The sequence below is a fragment of the Oreochromis niloticus genome, linkage group LG20 (assembly GCF_001858045.2).
Source record: "Oreochromis niloticus isolate F11D_XX linkage group LG20, O_niloticus_UMD_NMBU, whole genome shotgun sequence".
Lineage (NCBI taxonomy): Eukaryota > Metazoa > Chordata > Actinopteri > Cichliformes > Cichlidae > Oreochromis > Oreochromis niloticus.
This window is the reverse complement of record NC_031984.2, coordinates 28276282-28290523: the sequence shown is the minus strand read 5'-3', so window position 1 is coordinate 28290523 and position 14242 is coordinate 28276282. Positions and strand designations below refer to the sequence as shown.

General features: G+C 41.1%; 1 protein-coding gene and 1 long non-coding RNA gene across 7 annotated transcripts in view; one reads left to right on the top strand and one right to left on the bottom strand.

The window, feature by feature from the left end:
- Window positions 1-14242, top strand: part of agrn (agrin) — a 261140-nt gene that overhangs the window by 53343 nt on the left and 193555 nt on the right. For 5 of the 6 annotated variants that reach the window (XM_025902005.1, XM_025902007.1, XM_025902004.1 and 2 more), the window contains exon 3: window positions 13399-13419. The exons of the other annotated variant lie outside the window; for it this stretch is intronic. In XM_025902005.1, the coding sequence (XP_025757790.1) occupies window positions 13399-13419 (21 nt within the window). The remainder of the gene's footprint in view (window positions 1-13398; window positions 13420-14242) is intronic. 6 annotated transcript variants of the gene reach the window in all.
- The window catches only part of LOC112843373 (uncharacterized), a 62779-nt gene that overhangs the window by 6402 nt on the left and 42135 nt on the right, over window positions 1-14242 (bottom strand). Inside the window, exon 2 of the long non-coding RNA XR_003215704.1 lies at window positions 4919-5090. This is a non-coding gene — a long non-coding RNA (uncharacterized LOC112843373). The remainder of the gene's footprint in view (window positions 1-4918; window positions 5091-14242) is intronic.

Genomic DNA, 14242 nt, shown 5'->3' with positions numbered 1-14242 from the left:
AATGAATCAACACCCCGAGTCATTCTAACTACCAGAAATCTCGAAGCACAGGCCGAGGGGCGGTGTGGCAGCAATTTTTCACACCAGCCTATTAATTAACGAAAGACCAAGACAGACTTTTAATTCATTTGAAAGCCTGATGCTTAACCTTGTCCACCCCAGCTGTAAAACTCAGAAACCAGTCTTACTTGTTATCATCTATCGTCCACCTGGGCCTTACACAGAGTTTCTCTCTGATTTCTCAGACTTTTTATCTGATTTAGTGCTCAGCTCAGATAAAATAATTATTGTGGGTGATTTTAACATCCATGTAGATGCTAAAAATGACAGCCTCAACATGGCATTTAATCTGTTATTAGACTCAATTGGCTTCTCTCAAAATGTAAAAGAACCCACCCACCACTTTAATCACACTCTAGATCTTGTTTTAACATATGGCATAGAAACTGAACATTTAACAGTGTTTCCTGAAAACCCTCTGCTGTCTGATCATTTCCTGATAACATTTACATTTACAATAATTGATTACACAGCAGTGGAGAGTAGACTTTATCAAAGTAGATGTCTTTCTGAAAGTGCTGTAACTAAGTTTAAGAATATAATCCACCCACTGTTATCATCTTCAATGCCCTGTACCAACATAGAGCAGAGCAGCTATCTGAACGCTACTCCAACAGAGGTCGATTATCTTGTTAATAATTTTACCTCCTCACTACGTACGACTCTGGATACTGTAGCTCCTGTGAAAACTAAGGCCTCAAATCCAAAGTCCCTGACTCCGTGGTATAATTCTCAAACACGTAGCCTAAAGCAGATAACTCGTAAGCTGGAGAGGAAATGGCGTGTCACAAATTTAGAGGATCATCATTTAGCCTGGAGAAATAGTTTGCTGCTTTATAAGAAAGCCCTCCGCAAAGCCAGAACATCTTACTATTCGTCACTGATTGAAGAAAATAAGAACAACCCCAGGTTTCTCTTCAGCACTGTAGCCAGGCTGACAAAAAGTCAGAGCTCTACTGAGCCAACCATCCCTTTAACGTTAACTAGTAATGACTTCATGAACTTCTTCACAAATAAAATTTTTATCATTAGAGAAAAAATTACCAATAATCATGCCACAGATGTAATATCATCTACAGCTACTCTTAGTACCATCAATGTTAAGTTAGATTCTTTTTCTCCAATTGATCTTTCTGAGTTAACTTCAATAATTAATTCCTCCAAACCATCAACGTGTCTTTTAGACCCCATTCCTACAAAACTGCTCAAAGAAGTCCTGCCATTAATTAATGCTTCAATCTTAAATATGATCAACCTATCTCTAATAATCGGCTATGTACCACAGGCCTTCAAGGTGGCTGTAGTTAAACCTTTACTCAAAAAGCCATCTCTAGACCCAGCTGTCTTAGCTAATTATAGGCCAATCTCCAACCTTCCTTTCATATCAAAAATCCTTGAAAGAGTAGTTGTCAAACAGCTAACTGATCATCTGCAGAGGAATGGCTTATTTGAAGCGTTTCAGTCAGGTTTCAGAGCTCAGCACAGCACAGAAACAGCTTTAGTGAAGGTTACAAATGATCTTCTTATGGCCTCTGACAGTGGACTCATCTCTGTGCTTGTCCTGCTAGACCTCAGTGCTGCATTCGATACTGTTGACCATAATATCCTATTAGAGCGATTAGAACATGCTGTAGGTATTACAGGTACTGCACTGCAGTGGTTTGTATCATATCTATCTAATAGACTCCAATTTGTACATGTAAATGGAGAGTCCTCTTCAGACACTAAGGTCAATTATGGTGTTCCACAGGGTTCAGTGCTAGGACCAATTCTATTTACATTATACATGCTTCCCCTAGGCAACATCATTAGAAGACATAGCATAAATTTTCACTGCTATGCAGATGACACGCAGCTCTATCTATCCATGAAGCCAGGTAACACACACCAATTAGTTAAACTGCAGGAATGTCTTAAAGACATAAAGACCTGGATGGCCGCTAACTTTCTGCTTCTTAATTCAGATAAAACTGAGGTTATTGTACTCGGCCCTGAAAATCTTAGAAATATGGTATCTAAGCAGATTCTTACTCTGGATGGCATTACCTTGGCCTCCAGTAACACTGTGAGAAACCTTGGAGTCATTTTTGACCAGGACATGTCCTTCAACGCACATATTAAACAAATATGTAAGACTGCTTTCTTCCATTTGCGCAACATCTCTAAAATTAGAAATATCCTGTCTCAGAGTGATGCTGAAAAACTAGTTCATGCATTTATTACTTCCAGGCTGGACTACTGTAATTCACTATTATCAGGATGTCCTAAAAACTCGCTGAAAAGCCTTCAGCTAATCCAAAATGCTGCAGCAAGAGTACTGACAGGGACTAGAAAGAGAGAGCATATTTCTCCTGTTTTGGCTTCCCTTCATTGGCTTCCTGTTAAATCCAGAATTGAATTCAAAATCCTGCTCCTCACATACAAGGTCTTAAATAATCAGGCCCCATCTTATCTTAATGACCTTGTAGTACCATATCACCCTATTAGAGCACTTCGCTCTTGCACTGCAGGCCTACTTGTTGTTCCTAGAGTATTTAAAAGTAGAATGGGAGGCAGAGCCTTCAGTTTTCAGGCCCCTCTTCTGTGGAACCAACTTCCAGTTTGGATTCGGGAGACAGACACTATCTCTACTTTCAAGATTAGGCTTAAAACTTTCCTTTTTGCTAAAGCATATAGTTAGGGCTGGACCAGGTGACCCTGAATCCTCCCTTAGTTATGCTGCAATAGACGTAGGCTGCCGGGGATTCCCATGATGCATTGAGTTTTTCCCTTCCAGTCACCTTTCTCACTCACTATGTGCTAATAGACCTCTCTGCATCGAATCATATCTGTTATTAATCTCTGTCTCTCTTCCACAGCATGTCTTTCATCCTGTTTTCCTTCTTTCACCCCAACCGGTCGCAGCAGATGGCCGCCCCTCCCTGAGCCTGGTTCTGCCGGAGGTTTCTTCCTGTTAAAAGGGAGTTTTTCCTTCCCACTGTCGCCAAAGTGCTTGCTCATAGGGGGTCATATGATTGTTGGGTTTTTCTCTGTATTTATTATTGTGCTATCTACTGTACAATATAAAGCGCCTTGAGGCGACTTTTGTTGTGATTTGGCGCTATATAAATAAAATTGAATTGAATTGAATTGAATTGAACTTTCATCTCACTGCCTTCATCAGCAGATGGCGTTGATTTGACCTGACGCGTTCCCAGTTTTTGGCCAGTATTCATAAAGATAAGTGTTTTTCCAATGTGCTTTCAGGCTCATGTCCAGTTTCAGTGATGCTGCTTATCATTAATCTGCTTATGAAAAACTGTTAGCAGTCCATCTATCCATTTTCTTAACCGCTTATCCCTATCAGGGTGGCGGGGCGTTGGAGCCTATCCCAGCTGCCATGCTATCATAGAGCCAGAGGGGTACACCCTAGACAGGCTGCCAGTGTTTCTCAGGGCTAATGCAGAGAGAGGGGCAATCATTGACGCTCACATTCACACCTACGGACAGTTTAGAATCTCCAGTTAACCGAACAAGCGTGTCTTCGGACTGTGAGAGGAAGCCAGAGTACCAGGAGGAAACCCACGCAGGCACAGGGAGTGCACCACGCAGAAGGACTCCAGCTGGCCATCAGGTTCAAACCTAGAACCCTCTTTCTGTGAAGTACCACCTGAAAATTCTTTAAAGATATAAAAATATATCTCTAAAGGATTTTCAATATTCACTAAGCTTGGCGTGAGTTATGGCACCTTTGAAAAAATGATGAGATGTGAACCCAAATCTAAACTTAACCTTTTCCTGTGAAGAAAAAACCTTTTCGGAAGGTAAAAATCTAATTTTTCATATAGTGTTTGGGTTAGGAGTGTGTAGACCTCAGAGGATTAACGGTGACATTACTCCCTAATGAATGCAAACGAATGGACGTGTGAAGAACCATTCGTAACCTACTGCTGCCTTCAGCTTGTCTGTTGGCATTCAACGTTTGTTTACTGATACTTGTCAGAGCAGAGGAAATAAAGTCAGGATTAATTCATTGAGCTCAGCGTCAAGCAACCAAAAGTTCGTTCGGTTCCAATCGTCACTCATAAATGTCATATGTTTTATGCATAACATGACCTCTGCAGTCATATTTGGAGTTATTGCTCATGTGGATTGGTGCAGTTTTCATCACTGATGAGGATCAGGCCTGTGCAGGGACTGGCTTGCTCTAAGCCGTGCTCAGAGTGGTTTGAAGGACACAGATTCCTTCTTATGGTACTCTGGTAGTAGTTCACACTGCTGGTTTTGAAGGAAGAATCAAGTCCACTGGTATAAAATCAAACAAATTAATAATGTGAAAGACAAACTGCTAAATTTAATAATTTAATAAAGAAAATTTCCCTTTTTTCCTTATGTAAATTGGGATTTGTTGACTCTCCTGCACCCCCTGTCCTTGCCCTTTATTTTAGATGATATAGCTCAACCAATGTCACCGAAGCATTATGGGAAAGGTCTGTAGAGTCAGCAAAGTCTTGCCTATGTGGCCGATACATGTAATGACCTCCTCTTCAAGGTGGCTATAAAGAGATTAGAGTGACATTGACAGCGCCCCCAACCTTAACCTTGTGTTCAGTTTTTTTTCAATTATTATTAAAAGAGAAATGCCATGGGTCTTTTTAGATCCATCCCCCTATTAGGTTTGATTTTCAGCAGTGCAAATATTTCGTGACAATGGTGTATCAACTCTGTAAGCAGTGGAATTGGCTCTTCCTTTAATTTCTGTTCTTTGTGGACTTATGATTAGATAGAAACTTTCAGAGGAAGAGGAAGAGGAAGAGAAAGGTACAGATGAGCTTGCTTGGTGCATTTGTATGCTGTGCAGGGTGGATCAGGAGCTTACCTTAGCCAGCCAACACTCACAGGAAGGTTTCTCATCAGCTCACATTGTCAGCTGGAACACTTAAGACGATTGCCTCCCCGGTGACCTGAAATGTGTGGGAGGTTGAGATGAAAGGATGTGGAGAGCAGGTGGAAGGGAGGAAAGAGGTAATAGTATGGGGGAGGGGGGTAGACTGGGATGAGGAAGAGGTAGAGATACGGGACACGGTACTGATGTCACAATTGTGATATCTCTGTTTCTTTTTTAAAGAACATCCAAGTGAGTTTTACTCAGATGGACCTGTTAAAGAATTGTAACTTGAATTTAAACCTGAGTGCAAAAGCACCGAGTAGTTAGAGTCGCATTTTACAGGAGCTGAACATATCTGTGGACGTGCGCAGGCTTCTCTGTCATTGTTCCGTCTATGAATGCCATCCTCAGGTGTCTCTTTATGTTCGTCCATGTATCACCAGGATGGAATTACATTGAGTTGGGCTGCTTAATGAAGTCTCTTTCATTTCGCGAAGGAACAAAGGTGGATGCACTTCATTAACCTCTTATCTATGTACAATACTCGCACACACATACAAGAAGAGCAGAAAAGATGCAGGCTACACTGGGGGCGGAAGTCGCTAAAGCTCATGGCAGGCGAATGAAGATGGATGGCAACCTTTTCACCGACTACTTTATCTCAGCCCACACAAGACAAAAACCACCGCTTTGTCCACGTCCCATTCTGTTTCTTTCACAGGAGAATAGCGAGTCCAATGACTGAAGACCTTGACTTTTATGGATTTTACTGACAAGTCGGCTGGGCCTCAGTTAAAGGCGCAGTACTTTCATTAAAAGTACAAACAATAACTGCTATTAAATGTTATGTTAGCACAATTCAGAAACCATCAAGTGCTCTGCATTCATGCTCGGACAACGTTTTCAGCTGAATAACAACTTTTTAAGGCTGTTAGTTTAATTATTTAAAAAGCCAACATCCAATAGGCAGTGGATTTTTTAAAAATTTCATACACTCGAAATCCAAACAGATTTTCTTAAGTTTTGATACTCGTAGTTTTTCATTTACTCAGCTCGGATCAGGTGGCCGTTGTGTTTATAGACAGGGGTGCACATAAGCGGTCCACAAGTGCGCATTCGCTGTCAAAATAAAAGACGCGCACCAGATAAGAAGTTGCAACGCGCGTTTGCGTACATAAGATTTTCTAGAGAAGGACATACATTTGTTTAGAACTCCTAAAGATGTCGAAGAAGCAAGCTCCTTTAAGCAATTACTTTGGTGTTCCTCCACCTCCAAAGAAATGTCAGAAGGAGTCCGAACCGCAAAAGAAGCGCGTATTCTCGGAAAAGTGGTTGCAGGAGGTGAGCTGGCTTCAAACAAATGATGAACGCACAGAGATGTGGTGCAGAATATTTTATTTTGACAGCGAATGCGCACCTGCGGACCACTTATGTGCACCCCTGTTTATAGAATTCCAAATCATGTGGTGCCACCAGGGATGTTACCAGATACCCTCTGGTGGACAAACTATGCAACTTCAACACTTGTAACATAGTTGAAGGGTGTTTCTTAGGCTGTTTTGTAATAAATTTGTAAGCTCCAGCTGCAATTTCAAGGTATGTAGGCTTCAATGTCTCAAAACAAAAAAGTCTTTAACTACACTGGATTGATTTTTCTAAAAAGAAAAGAAAAAGCGAAATAATCTCTCCTCTATTGTTATGTATTGTTTAGGGAACATAACCTAATCGAAATCCCCAATAATATTGCTGTTGTGTATTTCTCTTCATTGTGTAGCTTTTCTTCAAAGTCTCAGTTTGGCAGAGTTTGATTTATATAGTCGGCAAAGCTGGAATCCACTTTTGCATGTGTCAAAACACTGATAAAGTAGAAAGATTGTAAATTAACTTGCATATTTAACACAAACTCTGCACTGTCAGCCATGACAGGAGGTGCACAGGAGGTCTAACTGTAGACTTGCAGTTTAGTAGATTAAATGTCTGCCTGAGATACTTGTTTTCACTTCATTTTAGGTGTAATTTGGAGTGGTGAATAACTTAATGTTAACCTAATGTTAACTAATAAAAGACTCTCTACTCCTTGTAGTGGAATGTCTTTAGTTTTTGGACAACCTCCCAAGTTTTTTTTTATAATGGAGATTTTCTCTTTAAATATACTAGGCTGATCCGTAATTAACCAATATCCCGATCTACAAGTCCTCTCTGCCAGTGGGTTTACATGAAGCTAATTATGATATCTCTCATCTGTTGAGTGCCTGTACCCGTCAGCATTCAAGGACATAACACTCCTCAATTATCGTCCTGTGCACGTCTTCTGCCTGCTGGCTAATCACTTCAGCCTGTGTTCATCTCATCATCAGTTCACATGTCTCATGTCTCAAGAATCGGATCAGACTTTTTTTGCCTGATTTCAACCAAATGTTCTTGTCCTCTGTTAATGTGTGTTTTTGATAATTGCACCCCTGTAGAGCGTCCTGAGTGGATTGTAGGATAGCTGATGGTCCCTGCCTTCCTCTCATTTCCCCCACGCTCTCATTTGTGCTGCTGTCTCATTCCACGAATCTCCTGCTCTGCGGATGAATTTAGTAGCTTGTTAAATGGCCAAATTAAAAGCCATTTCCTTTAACATTGAGAGCTTAAGAAGCCATTAATGGATCAGGGGGAAAGGCTATGTTTCTGATTGGGGGAGGGGTGTATTTAAAGGGAAGTGGCGGTGAACGATAGGACACCTTAAAGTGAGGCCAGGGCTGAAAATTCAGTGATGTCATTGGCTGTGACAGGACGCACGATTTGACTTGCTGCTTTATTGATCGCTCTGTTAATTTTCATTTCCCTGTGCTTTTTTGACCTTGATAAGACAGACGTTACCTGCACTGGTGTCCAGTTTCATACCTCTCTCCCTATGCAGGGAGAAAAATTACTGGAATTTAACCAATGCACAGACTAAGGAGAGGCACTGGTACAGAAGCATTAGGTGGGAAAGGTCAGGCCAGTTGTCAAATATGCTTTGGCAGTCATTATTATACCTGTCTGAGTTGTGAAATCCTCTACTGACATATTGAGTTTTTTGTGAAATAAGTGTCCATAAGTCACCAGTGTCGGTGAATCAGGAATATACAGTATAAAAAGTGTGAATTAGTTGGATAGACCCATTTAGTTTCACATGTTCAGCCTCCTCCAGCTGTGTTTCAGTACAGCTGAGCTCACTTCAGTTGTTCTCATTTACTTATTATTTATGTTTGTTTGCAGCTGAAGGTATAAGCCAGTAATTTGGTGGTGTCTCTTAAAGGCTTGCTGTTTACCGATGCTCTCAGTAAATTAGGGGTTTATAAGTTTCGGTTTTAGCTTTAGCCTTCGGTGGACATAAGGCTGCATCTTGAAGTCGTACAGTGCAAAAGTTTAAGCAAAGGCGGTCATGTCTTGCTACAGCTGGAATGTCAGGAACGTTTGGGGGCTGTCAGGCGTAGATGTAAATGGACCACAGAGGAATAGTGCTGACACGGCGCGTCCTAACATGGAGCACAATGTTGGTAGGAGGATGGGAGTTAGACCCTACTTTAACCAAAGATAACACTCTGTCCTTATAAAGAGCTGAATTAATGCTGTCTCCTGTTTTGAAACAAGATGAGTCCTAAAGATTGAAGCGTTTTCATTTATCCAGAAAGTTTCTGTCAGGCATCTCCTAAAATCGCATAATCTGCACTTTCAAACGAATATTTCTGAAGACGGAGTATATGCAGCCCGTTGCATCTGCCAAGTCAGACAATGGAGATGTAACTGAACAAAACTGGCAAAATCCACCTGGTATAAATGTGTCAGTTTCTTGTCTTTGTGGCTTTTTAGTCAGTCCTGGCTGTCTATCTTGATGTGTGGTTGTGGGTGTTTAATCTCTCCCCTCACACAAAATTAAATTAAGGCAGCCCGGGCCCACAGAGGAGCTGCAGATTTGCATGGCGTGAAATTGCGCTATTGTGAAAAGATTCTGCTTGAGCGAAGGGAACCCCTCTTTGCATTTCTATCTTCTCTTATATATAATCACAGCGCTGCATATGCAAATGACTTGTTGCGAAACCTATGTGGCCGCTGTGCACAGGGAAAACAAGCCTACGTGCTTGATTCTCTCGTCCAACACGACTCCAATGCATTAACTAAGAGATAAATCATTAAGAACTCTAAACGGTCCGGCGCGAGGACAGTCGGAGATGGTAAAACTCACTTGACATCCCTTCCTAATCAGCTGGGGTAAATCCACCAGAGTGAAAATAACCAATGCAGTTCTTGCTTATTCTTCTGGCGAGCAGTTGTTTGGCAAAGTCTGCCAAGGCCACGTAAATTGGGGCGACATGAAGGATGGGCTGCACGAGGTAAACAAGTACCAAAGGGATCCTTCCCTCCTTTTTTTCCCCTGCTCTCTTCCCCTCCGGCCCATTTCTCAGCCTCTATTTATTCAAGTGCTGAAGAAAAGGAGGGGACGGTGAAAGGGTTGTATACACCTCACAGCTGGAAACTGATAGGACTTTTTACACCCACAGTGTCCCGCGTGTGAGAAAGTGCAGTCGTTGGTCCAAGTCCCTTAGAAATCTCCCCCTTTTCCCAGTTCTCGGACCTTTTTGTGGCTGACCTAAAGGCTCTCTTGGGTCCAGATTCACATATGTTGTCTGCATCTCCAAAAACGGTCTTTTCGAATCAAGAATCTCAAAAGGCTCTTTTCATTCTCGCTCTCTGATGATGTCCACTACTGGTTTCCAGTTGAAGACGAAGAAGGAGAGTGCGCAAGATTTTGAGGATTATCAGCATCTGGAAAGGTGGTTAAGATCTTGGGTTTAATACAAACATACCAGTTCATAGTTACAGTTCGTATTTTCCCATTTCCCGCTTTTTGACCAATGTGAAAACGGAGGGAGGTATGTGATAGGGTACAAAAGAGCAAGAAAGGAGGAGGGAGGGATGACACATTTTTCTTCCTGTCTGTAAATTCCTTCCTGTTTGGGGGAGTGGGAGGGTGGTCTTCTTGAGAATGGACAGTATCCTTGGTGGTGGTGGGTGGAGCGGATCTCAGCTGAGTACCAAATACTCACTTCCCTCATGACAAATACACAAATGTTGACACAGGCCTTCCTGTGTATTCACTAGTGTAATTTACAGCATTAAGAGAAAAACACTATTATAGCATAAGATGTATGACATGTTCTTTCACAGGGAAAACTATGCAGTTTTATTCATAAAGCAGGATTTATATACACGTGTTGATTTAATGCGCCATTGAAATTAAAATGGGATGAAACAGGCAGAAGCAAAGTAAAGTAAAAAAAGTAAAGTAAAAAAAAATTCAAAAGTTAAACAAGAGACAACAGAAGCAAAAAAACTATACATAAAATCAAAGAATAAAATACATGGGTGAAAAATAAATCTTACTGACAGAATGATAATGGTGTGTTTAAAAGCATTTAGTTAGGATTTAGTCTGTTTAAAAAAAAAGAATAAGACTCCCGAGCGGTTGGTTCCAGCATTGTGCTGCGTAATGACTAAAAGCAGCTTCTTCTTGTTTTCACTTTTGCCCTGAGCACCACTGGCAGTCCTCTCCTCATTGGTGTAAAGGTATCCCCTGGTTTATAAATAAATAATATGGCTTTAAAATCAATTCTGTGGCATATTGCAACCAGGAGAAAGTGAAGAACTTGGGCGATGTGGGCTTTTGGTTGTTTGTCTCAAGTCTTGCAGCTGAATTTTTAAAAAGTTGCAAGTACGTGATGTTTTTTTATAGGCAAGTTGCAATAATAAGTTTTACTTTTACAACCTCGATCAGGTTTTTCTTTCTTAAGTGTTTTTATTCGTCTTTAGACATGCAAAAAAGATTTTTGAACTTCTTCTTTTTAAACATGTACTTTTCAAAGAGTTTTTTACATGTCCACTTAGGTGGACAACTAATGTATATGGAGTGACACATCAGTGCAAGTGCAAGTATACCATCAACACTGACACAAATACAAGAAAACAGCCTTTGAATCGCTGTCCACTGTAGTGACCACTATGCGTGAAAGGGTTAAAAACAAACTTCACTGTAATCTTGTTTAAAAGCTTCAGATAAATCTGACAGACAGAAGTTAAACAGTCGCTCTATTAAGATACTATAGGAAGGAGATTTTCCTCAATGTTAGTGTTTTCTTAAATCACGTGGACGGGGAATAAGAAAGGAAAAAAGAAAATTATCCGAATCCATGTCCAGGCAATGTATCTGTATTTTTAACAAGTGTCAAAATGCCTTTATTTTAATCGACTAGAACCATTACAAGAATGCACCAACATGCTTGAGCTTACACCTTAGGGTGTAGAGGGCAAGTAGGTGCACTGTTTCTGCTGGTGGACTGGTTGGAGTTTAGGCAGAATTGTTGCTTCAGTTGATTTTGAGTCTGATATTCATTTTATATTAAAAGCAAAAGATCTATAATGTAAAATACTTGGAGATATTTAATAGAAGATCAGCAGATTCAGATGTTTAAGTTAAAAGAGATCAATGTCTCTTCTCATTAACATGGAATGGCTTTCTCTCCCTGTGTGAGAGCTCAGTTCGAAGTGCCACTGACAGGCAGTGTCTGTTAGTGTAATGTGAATGTGGGTGGCAGCATGCAAAAAGCCATTCAAAAGTCCAGCAGGTCCATCTGCTGTGTTTCATGCACCCACTGAGACACTGCATCCACCACCTCTTACCTCTTCTGCCTAAATAAGTCTGTCGTCCTGTTTACCCTTCATATATGTTGTGTTTTTAGCTTGGAACAGATCATCTATTTTAAAGAAACACTCGCTGAGCTGTTGTGGTAAGTCAGAGGGCAACTGGGAGTGTTAAGAGTTAAATGAAAAACAAGAAAGGAAAAAAAAGAGAAAGAAACGGAATAATGGGGACTTTGTTCATTTCTGACCTTGGGTGGTACCAATGAGCATTTTTGTGTGTGTATTCATGCGTGCTAATTTCAGCACCAGGCACTAAAAATGCAGCATACTGCTATTCTTATTTGATCGTCCATGCATATGTGTATGTTCAAGGAAGTCCAGTGACTGGCAGTATCCCTGCCTCTCCCCCTTTGAATCTCCCTGACGTGAATCACTTAGTAACAACACACTTTGAGCTAAATGAACTCCCTCTCTCACTCGCCCTTAATCACATTAGCCTAAGTGATATGGGAATGCCAGGCCAGACACACACTCCCCCACTTCTTCTCTGTCTTTCAACCCAAATAAATAGCCACTCCTCCAAAGCTTTAAGTTGTCCTAAGCTCCATCTTTGGATAATAGACCGTTTGCTCCCACAAAGACCCCAGTTTGGAATAATGAGGATCAAGACGAGAGTAGAGAAAGTAGGATAAGAGAAATGCAAGAGGGCGGAACAGAGGAGGAGAGCCGGCACTTTCCTAATACCAGCCCCAGGACAAAACCCATCAAAACACCTGTTTTGTCTGCAGAATAACTGCTGCATTTTTTGTTGTTGTTTGTAGCTGTGTGCTATTGGGTTCATCGTTAAACAACCTTCAGTGAAATAGCCTCGTTGCCTGATTGGTAGCTTGGATGGTGGCCGCTTTATCCACCATCCAGTGAGTGTCCAATCACAAAGAGTGTTTCAAATACTGCAACAGGGACAGCTGCCTAGCATTTAAAAGTTAAATTATCACTTTATATTTTGATAATTGTCTAAGCTAAAACTATGTTTCCAAAAATGTGGTGACACTGCAAAAGGCGCAACGCATGCTTAGTGCAAAGGTCGTGACCCACAAACAGGGCCATTTTGTCTATGTTTCCTGGAAGAGAACATAATTTGATCTGATGCCAACATATAGTTCAGACACGGACGGAATATCTCCATGAGTGCCTGGCTAGTAATCGATGGAGGGAGCTGTGGTTTCTGTGCTATTCCCCAGTCAGTCGCTCCCTCTTCCAGCCTTGCTCAGCCCATCTTTTATGCATGAGCCTCTCATAGACCTTGTCAACATTGCTCCTCCTCAATCTGCATCAGCTGGGCAAACAGCAGATTGACATTTGTGTGTGAGCCCATGTGTGCAAGATAGAGGAGATGAGTAAAATGTATTATTTTGCATGTCTCTAGTGATTTGCTCATGAGTAAGGTGGGTTGTTGCAGGCATTCTGTTCTTGTGATTGTTGGACTTTGCTGACAGTGTAAGGCCCAAAGCTTTGTGCTGCTTATTCAAAGTACATGCAAGATTCGCATCATTCAATATACTGGAACTTTCTTGGCATCTGTTTCCACTAAGACTGATATGCATGTTTTGCCATAAACAGTGGGCATTACTTACTTATTACTCATCATCATTCTCATTCATCAGCTTCATGACACTAATCCACCTTAGGCTTATCCATTTAAAAAAACACACATACAAAAAAAGCATGGAATTTATGCTTGGCTTGCAATCTAATCACTTACTGCTTTTTTCCTCCTTCTTTTCTCCCTCTTTTGCATACTGAAGCTCACAAATATATTGTTGCAGGTAAGTAGCTGCTTATCTATGGCTTCTTTGCTCCCAGCTGATTTATTTTCATATGTCCTTTGGAGAAAAGCAGTAAAAGGACAATACCATTAAAGTGCAACCTTAAGAATTCAAAGTGTGTTTAGGGTCTTTGTCACTGAGGAAAAAACAGGCTGGCAATGACAACTTTTATCAGTCAGAGGCATGAATGGTAAAGTAACTTGTATCCGATTTAATATGACAAGGATTATCCTGTCCCGTATCCCATTTTTTCATATCCCTGTAAGAATGTAAGCTGTGCATACATTCTTACAGGGACCAGGGTGCTGTGACTGTGCTCACCTGTTGCATGGGTGAACAACATTTCTGCAATTTGCTATTCTGTACCTGGTAATTTTACCTACTGACAGATTTAAGGGCCTCAGTCTTTCATTTCATGCATGTTATATGTTTGTAATTTGATGCGGCTGGTGTCGTAGATTGCTACTGTTGTGTCAAGCTGCGCATATAGATAGAAAAAGATGTAATGCCTGTGCTGTCTACACAGACAGGCCAGTCATTTTGGCTTGTCACTGCAGGATTATAGACTGGAAGCTTAAAAATGTGCTTCAGGATGCAAGTAAAGCAGCCACTTACACGGCCTGTATAGACAGCTGGACAGGTTAAAGCAAGCAGGGCAGTTAAATAGTCCTAATGTCTGGCAGCAACAGCATTACAACATTCAGTTGTAATTTCCACATGCATGGAAAAAAAACGCAGATGGCTGTGCATGAATATGGGTTAGCCTCGCTTGGGTAACCCTCAAGTGAGGCTTTAGACTTTCACAAAATTATATAGCAAGCAC